This window comes from Dipteris shenzhenensis, chromosome 18, assembly GCF_047967505.1.
Source record: "Dipteris shenzhenensis isolate YYH24624 ecotype China chromosome 18, Dip_SZ_1.0, whole genome shotgun sequence".
Classification (NCBI taxonomy): Eukaryota; Viridiplantae; Streptophyta; class Polypodiopsida; order Gleicheniales; family Dipteridaceae; genus Dipteris; species Dipteris shenzhenensis.
This window is the reverse complement of record NC_141613.1, coordinates 33,075,459-33,083,882: the sequence shown is the minus strand read 5'-3', so window position 1 is coordinate 33,083,882 and position 8,424 is coordinate 33,075,459. Positions and strand designations below refer to the sequence as shown.

At 45.5% G+C, this 8,424-nt stretch overlaps 1 protein-coding gene across 1 annotated transcript; it reads left to right on the top strand.

The window, feature by feature from the left end:
* The first annotated feature begins 872 nt into the window (after positions 1–872).
* Positions 873–7,493, top strand: LOC147891135 (pentatricopeptide repeat-containing protein At3g09040, mitochondrial-like). The gene is made up of 3 exons (XM_087389315.1): positions 873–1,501; positions 1,662–1,726; positions 1,810–7,493. Exons 1-3 carry the CDS (start codon positions 1,315–1,317, stop codon positions 5,908–5,910), a joined length of 4,353 nt encoding a protein of 1,450 aa, XP_087245441.1. The 5' UTR covers positions 873–1,314; the 3' UTR covers positions 5,911–7,493.
* The last annotated feature ends 931 nt before the right edge of the window (positions 7,494–8,424 follow it).

Genomic DNA, 8,424 nt, shown 5'->3' with positions numbered 1-8,424 from the left:
TTTTTCTTGTGTTCGTGCTTTGCTGATGGTGCCTTCACTGTTACTCTGGTCTAAATGCTACCTACCATTGTTAAGGGTAAAGTGAAAGGCACGTCCACTCCAAGCACAAGCAATAAGATCTAACCCATGCAAGTCTTTTAAACATGTGGGTTTTCTTATAAGTTTTCTAAGAGGCCATAGGGCACTTGAACTTGCTATAGCAACAAGCTAGGGGAGATTTTTCTAAATCCCAAACCCAAAAATTAACAGTTGGCAATACATATCAAGTAGATAGGCAATGGGTGTTTGTTGTGGATGCATTTGAGGGAGGCCTCAATAAGGAACTTTGCTTTGACACAGCTGCTGCAAGAAATTTCATCTTGTTGCATGCATTGAATCAATGCGTGCAATAATGTGAATAATGACTAGCTAAATGAAAATATTTTGTTCTTCTAACGCATTGAAAAGCAATATATTCTTCTGACGCATTAAGAAGCAATACACCATTCACACATCAAAGTGGTACCCATCTACTCTTAAACTACAAATTGGGTTAAGTAGAGGCTAAACGCTTTGAAGCAACCTTGAGTTTTTTCAACTACATGGATGCTACATGAAAAAAAACATGCTCTCCAAATTTAATGGCCCATCCACCACACATACACCTTTTCACCTCTTTTCTCTCCTCTCTTTCACTCATCTACCTTTAGAGATAATCCTTAACCTTCACTTGCTTTTTCTCTTTTCCTTTCCTTGCAAGTTACACATATAGTTTACTTCAAGGAGTTATTGACTTATTATAAAGTGACACTCCAAAAGGCAGGATTACCACCTTGTTTCTTTCATTGATGTTTCATAAGCGGAAGCCATTGTTTTTTGTGCATACATGCACCCTTGTTTTGAGTGCGGGTTTTTTCTGTGTGAGGCACTAAAACCACCCAGACAACGCATGGAGAACTCTTTCTGCACCATCGCAATTGTGGACTCCCTCTATCGAAATGAAATTGAGAGAGTGGAGAAGATACCAGGACGGACGCAGGCTTGCGGGAGTTGCATCCGAGGACCATGACAGCCGCAGGCATACCGGACTTGCATCCGACCCCAGGCCTTGAGCTCACCACCCCACAACTCGATAACGGGCGGGGTGCTCGAATCAATCCAAGAGCTGCCATACCGTTACTAGGCTGCCATCTCACTAATGTACGATGGACTGTGCGTTGAGGAAAGTTTTCGTTAGAGAAATGGAAATGCCAAAGAGATGAATCGGATGAATCGCATAGAAATCTGCAAAGCTAGAAGTTGCTTCGCAGCCTTCCTTGAGTTCTCCTCGCCATAATGATGAATTTATACTGTACAGATCCCTGTTGTACTTCCTCCAACGCAACGAAACTTTGTAGTCCCATCGTCGCTCAACTGCATGGCCCTGAGTTTTTTCGTAGTAGCGGACATTCACCTTCTGATTGGTTGGGAGCTCACCTGCGTCGGCAATTAACTTCTTGGGTTGCGGAATGTTCACTTTCAGGTACTGCTGTCCTTTGGTATAATTTGGAAGCGCTTAAAATCTTCTCCGTATTGAGATGGCGATTTATTGATAAAACCGGAAAAGGAGATTTACGGAATGAACTTTGTTCTGACCAGACCCACTTCTGGCAATTGGTTTTCGTTGTGGTCATACTTCGCAGATACCGAGCGCTTAGGGAAAGTGTTCAGGGATCCCTCCCAGTGGTGGGACAACCGAGAGAGCAAAGTAAGTCTGAATTGACTGATTTGCAGAGGTAAATCTCTCTAGATTGCTTAGTCTGACAAGTCCCTTGTGAATCCTAACAACAGACAAACCCAAGATCTCCAGATCTCAAGCATGAGATTAACAACGAGTTACTGTGGATCAACGGCTGGTACAATCCAGGTTTGGTCAAAGACATGCCCGAGGAAAAGCCCAAAGCATCCACTGGTCAGGTCCAAGACTGTGGCTTGGTGGAGGATTACGGCAAGGCGGTCTTCAAGTCTGCAGTTAAGATGAATGCATCTCCAGCACAAGAACTGGGAAGGAAGAGTAGTCCGGAGGATTGTGCCTCGGCGGGCTTCAGGTCTGGAGTAAAGGTGAATGCATCTTCAGAGCTGTGTGAGAAGAGTGGCTGGGAAACGCTCAGCTTAGAGGAGGCACTCACGTCTATAGAACGGATGCCCCAGCTGCCTTCAGTTCAGAACCTTACATACATTTTGCATAAATGTAGAACAAAAAAATATATAGCTTATACCAAGCGCCTTTATGCTTACATGTGCAAGAGAGGGCTCGAAGATCACAGATCTCTTGGAAACTACCTTGTCCCAATGTTGGTCCAAGCTGGAAGCATGTGTGAAGCTCAGCAGGTTTTTAACAAGTTGGTTGATCGGAATGTGTATTCTTGGACTTCTCTCATCTGGGGCTATATTGAATGTGGGGATTCAAAGCACGCCCTCAACCTCTGCCAGAAAATGCAAGAGGATTCTGTATACCCTAACAAGTATACCTTCGTGGCCATACTGAAGGCTTGTGCTAGGCTGAAAGATGCAGATAGAGGCCGAGAATTACATGCCGAGATAGCCAGAAAGGGGCTGGACAGAGATCTTTTTGTTGGCAACACCTTGGTGGATATGTATGCCAAGTGTGGTTCGCTTGCAGAAGCACGGGAAGGATTTGACAAGCTGCCTGTTCAAAATGAGGTCTCATGGAATGTGCTTATCACGGGATATGCTGAGCAGGGACTTGGTGAGGAAGCACTGGACTGTTTCGAACACATGCAACTCGAGGGTCTCTCTCCTGACACAGTCACCTTGGTTTGCACATTGAAAGCTTGTGGCAGCATAGGAGCCATAGACAAGGGCCGAGAAATACACTCTGAGATTTTTAGAAAGGGGTTGGAAAGAGATCTTGTTGTTTGCAGCACCTTGGTGGATATGTACGCCAAATGTGGCTTGGTTGCAGAAGCACGAGATGTGTTTGACAAGCTACCGATTCGAAATGAGGTCTCATGGACTGTGCTAATTTCAGGATATGCTGAGCATGGGTGTGGTGAAGAAGCGCTACACTGTTTCGAACAGATGCAACTGGAGGGTTTCTCTCCGGATGCTGTCACATTTGTTTGCAGCTTAAAAGCTTGTGGCAGCATAGGAGCAATAGACAAGGGCCGAAAAATGCACACTGAGATTTCCAGAAAAGGGCTGGAAAGAGATCTTTTTGTTGGCAGCACCTTGGTGGATATGTATGCCAAATGTGGATCACTTTCAGAAGCACGGGAAGCCTTTGACAAGGTGCCAGTTCAAAATAAGGTCTTGTGGAATGTACTAATTGCAGGATACGCCGAGCAGGGGCTTGGTGAAGAAGCGCTGAACAGTTTCAAACAAATGCAGCTGGAAGGTCTATATCCAGATATTGTCACATATGTTTGCAGCTTGAAAGCTTGTGGCAGCATAGGAGCCATAAATAAGGGCCGAGAAATACACTCCGAGATTTCCAGAAAGGGTCTGGGAAGAGATCTTCTTGTTGGCAGCACCTTGGTGGATATGTATGCCAAATGTGGGTCACTTGCAGAAGCATGGGAAGTGTTTGACAAGCTGCCAGTCCGAAATGAGGTCTCATGGAATGTGTTAATGGCAGGATATGCTGAGCAGGGCCTTGGTGAGAAAGCACTGAAGTGTTTTGAACAGATGCAACTGGAGGGTCTCTCTCCAGATGCTGTCACATTTGTTTACAGCTTGAAAGCTTGTTCCAGCATAGGAGCCACAGACAAGGGCCGAGAAATCCATGCCGAGATGGCCAGGAGGGGGCTGGAAAGAGATACCGTTGTGGGCAGCACACTGGTGGATATGTATTCGAAATGTCACTTGCTTGCAGAAGCACAGGAAGCATCTGACAAGCTGCCTGTTCGAAGTGAGGTCTCGTGGACTGCACTGATCGCAGGATATACTGAGAATGGGCTTGGTGAGGAAGCTCTGAACTGTTTCAAACAGATGCAATTGGAGGGTCTCTCTCCAGATGTTGTCACATTTGTTTGCACCTTGAAAGCTTGTGGCAGCATTGGAGCTCTAGACAAGGGCCGAGAAATACATGCCGAGATCTCCAAAAAGGGGCTGGAAAGAGATCTTGTTGTTGGCAGCACCTTGGTGGATATGCATGCGAAATGTGGCTCGCTTGCTGAAGCACAGGAAGTATTTGACAAGCTGCCAGTTCGAAATGAGTTCTCGTGGACTGCATTGATTGCAGGATATGCCGAGCAGGGGCTTGGTGAGGAAGCACTGAACTGTTTCGAACAGATGCAACTGGAGGGTGTCCCTTCAGATGCTGTTACTTTTGCTTGCAGCTTGAGAGCTTGTAGCAGCATAGGAGCCCTAGAAAAGGGCCGAGAAATACACGTCCAGATTTTCAGAAAGGGGCTGGAAAGAGATCTTGTTGTTGGCAGCCTGTTGGTGGATATGTATGCCAAATGTGGCTCACTTGCAGAAGCACGGGAAGTGTTTGACAAGCTGGCAGCTCGAAACTTGGTCTCGTGGAATGTACTAGTTGCAGCATATGCCGAGCAGGGCCTTGGTGAGGAAGCATTGAACTCTGTCAAACAGATGCAACAGGAGGGTCTGTCTCCAAATGCGGCCACATTTGTTTGCAGCTTGAAAGGTTGTGGCAGCATAGGAGCCATAGACAGGGGCCAAGATATATATGCTGAGATAGCCAGAATGGGGCTGGAAAGAGATGTTGTTGTTGGCAGCAACTTGGTGGATATGTATGCTAAATGTGGCTCGCTTGTAGAAGCACGGGAAGTGTTCGACAAGCTGCCAGTTCGAAACGAGGTCTCCTGGACTGCACTGATCACAGGATATGCTGCACATGGGCTTGGCGAGGAAGCGCTTAACTGTTTCAAACAGATGCAAGCAGAGGGTCTCTCTCCAGATGCCGTCACATTTGTTTGCAGCTTGAAAGCTTGTGGGAGCATAGGTGCCATAGACAAGGGCAGAGAAATACATGCCGAGATAGCCAGAATGGGGCTGGAAAGAGATCTTGCTGCTGGCAGCACCCTGGTGGATATGTATGCCAAATGTGGCTTGCTTGCTGAAGCACAGGAAGTGTTTGACAAGCTGCCAGTTCGAAATGAGTTTGCTTGGACTGCAATGATCGCAGGATATGCTGAGCAAGGGCTTGGTGAACATGCACTCGAGTCTTTTGTGCATTTGCAACTGGAGGGTCTCTCTCCAGATTCTGTCACATTCGTTTGCTGTATGAGAGCATGTGGTAGCATAGGAGCCATAGACAAGGGTCGAGAAATATACTTGGATATTTTAAGGAAGGGGCTGGAAAGAGATCTTTTTGTTGGCAACACCTTGGTGGATATGTATGCCAAATGTGGCTCACTTGCAGAAGCACAGGAAGTGTTTGACAAGCTGCCATTTCGAGACTTGGTATCGTGGAATGCACTAATTGCAGGATATGCCCAGCAAGGAGAAAGTGAAATTGTTTTTCATATGCTTGAGAGAATCAGAGGAGCAGGGATAAAGGCAGACGAGGTCACATTTTCCATTGTTCTTACTGCATGCAGTCACACGGGTATAGTGGATAAGGGCCAGAAGTATTTTGAGGCTATGAATAAAGACTATGGCATCACTCCAACTATCGAGCACCACATCAGCATGGTTGATGTCCTTGGCCGTGCAGGTCAATTAGACGAGGCAGTAACAATGGTTAAGAAGATACCTTTCCATCCTAATCTTGTGTTGTGGCATACGGTGTTGGGTGCTTGTCAAAAGTGGCGGAATGTGGAGCTTGGAAGACTGGCTTTTGAACATGCAGTGCAATTGGATGACAAGGCTGCTGCATCTTATGTACTGATGTCTAACATTTATGCAGACTCTCACATGCAGGAGGAAGAGAAGAAGGTCAAGGCAATGAGAATGAAAAAGTAAGCATGGAAGAAGTTTGGGCAGCGTTGGTGGCACTATGAGAAGCAGTTATCGTGTGTGCATTAATATCTACACCCAAGGTCTTACCTGTTTGAAAGATCTCCTGGTTTGTAATGTCAGATGCAAAAGCACTGATATAGCAGCAACCTACTTTATGTCAGAGATGGAAACCACTCCTGTCTTCGTTGATATAGCAGCAACCTGCTTTCTGTCAGAGATGCAAACCACTGATATAGCTGGTATTCTGAATTTTGAAGCAGCAGATCAAATGCGGACTTCCTCTGGGGTGAAAGAGTGCTAAATCAAAAGAAGTATCAGAAGCTGCTTCTTGGCCTGATAGTTTCTGTGAACATAAGACGCCGGGGCATCCGAGTTCAACTTCTGAGCATTTAAAGGCATATCCTGCGGCTACTGAACATCTGTGACCATATCCTCAAGTGCATCAATGGACAGAGCTATCGGTAGCATCACAATCAGTAGGAACAACAGTATTTGGAGGAGCAATAACACGTGGAGGAGCTGTATCTGAGCCTGCAGCCTCCTCACAGCAAGTGTCATCCTTGAAAGCCTGTTATGGTACAGGGACAGTAGGAGAATCCATGATAGGGGAAAGCACACCTGGTTGAACAGAGGGGGATCCCTGCTTGACCATATCACAAGCAGTGTGGAAGCTTATGACTTGAGAAGGATTAAAAGCAAGTGGAAGGGACTTTTCTCAGAGATAGGCTGCATCTAGCTTCTTCCATTGCTTAGTAACTTAGAAATGTGATTTCTCCCCCAAACCTACGGGAGTTATTGCAGTTTACAGTGGAGAAGGAGGCAGAGTGATTTCCTTGTAGAGAGCACTGTTGAGCAAAATGTCCAAGCTTTCAACATTTATAACATGCATTGGGAAAAGATGAAACCTCAAGAGAATACGATAAGGAGAAGACATGTCTACCCGACATCCAGACAAGCAGGGATGGGCACTTGCATATCCCAAAGAATACACAGTCTAACATCTCTTCTTAAACTAAAAAAAGTTTTCTGGAAAACATGAAGAACCCGTCCAAGCAGAGCTGCAAGAGTGTGAATATGGGGAATGGACCAGAAGAGACTCGGGTGATAGGTCATATATTCTTTAGCTGGGTTGAAACGGCCACGGCATAACATGAGTAAAAAGTCCGTGGCCCCAAGCACCGCTTGTACTGACCAAAGTGTAAAAATGATATCACGTGATGCACACGAGCATAATAGAAGCCTTTATTGAGGAAAATAAAACCCAAAATAGATGGCACCAGAGACTTCCGTAGCCCAAGCATGAAGCTGAAGTTAAGTGAAAATTCAGCCCATAAAATAGGTGCATAAGCCGAACTGCTGGGACTCCCTCACATGCTGAAGAACAGAATCCCGTCGTAAATCACGGCATAGCGATGTAGAATAGGGAAATTGTTGTACCGAATCAGGACACAAAGCTTGGAGAGTGCAAGCTGCAGCGATGAAGAGGGGAAGCTAAAAGAATCTTGTTTAACAGTCTTCTCATGGCTCAGCCTGTCGAATCCAACCTTTTGTTTCATGCGAGAAGATGCAGCAGAGATGCGAAGTGAAAAAAGGGACTCGCCTTAGGAAAGTCACCATTAGCTTGTAAAGGCTTGAACAAATGATTGTGTAGAACACTTAGCTCTATCTCTTCATGGCATTCCTCTTCTCTCTACACGGAGGCAGAGAAACTGCACCTCAAAAGCATCTGTATGCTGGTGCAGAGAGGATGTTGCTGTTTACGTGGCCTGGTGTAGCAAAGGCAAAAACAATATTAGGCCCAGCTGTTGCAATAGAAGCAAATGCAGCAGCATGTTGCCGTGATGTTTCATTCGGAGGATTTGAGCAGCTGCATCAAACTGACCACGTGCATGATCATTGAGAGGCTCAGACAAGCTTATGGAAGGCTGGCGAAAACGAAACTGAGTGAAAGGAGATCTGGACAAAGCAACAGCTAGGGCATATGATGAGCTGAATAAAGCGGACGATGAGCAGAACGCCATCACACACACACACACAGAGGAGAGCACCTTAAAGCAATTGCAAAAGAAACCAGAAGCAAATGAATGAATTGCAGGAAAGAGTGATAAAGCAAATGAAGATATGTTTAGGTCTTCAAGGAAAAAATCAACCCAGGAAGATTTCGAACAATTAGTTTGGCCAAATATAGTGGCCTCACAGATGGGAAATTCTTACTGAGGTTTTCAACCATTTTAGCAGGATTCTAGGCACTCAAGAAAGTTTGGACACAGCCAAGTTGAGGACCAGAGCCAAATGCAGCAAAGTAAGACCAAAGCTAGTAGATCCCTTTGACATTGATTTTCAGGACAGACCACTTTCATGTGATGAATTCAAAGAGGCAGTCGATTAAATGGCCAAAAGGAAGTCCCAAGGAGAGGATGGGATACCAATTGAGTTTTACTAACAATGTTGGGAAACAGTGGGTTCTGAACTTGTAGATCTTTGGAAGAATCAGTGAAAAATGTGTTTTTTGGTGGC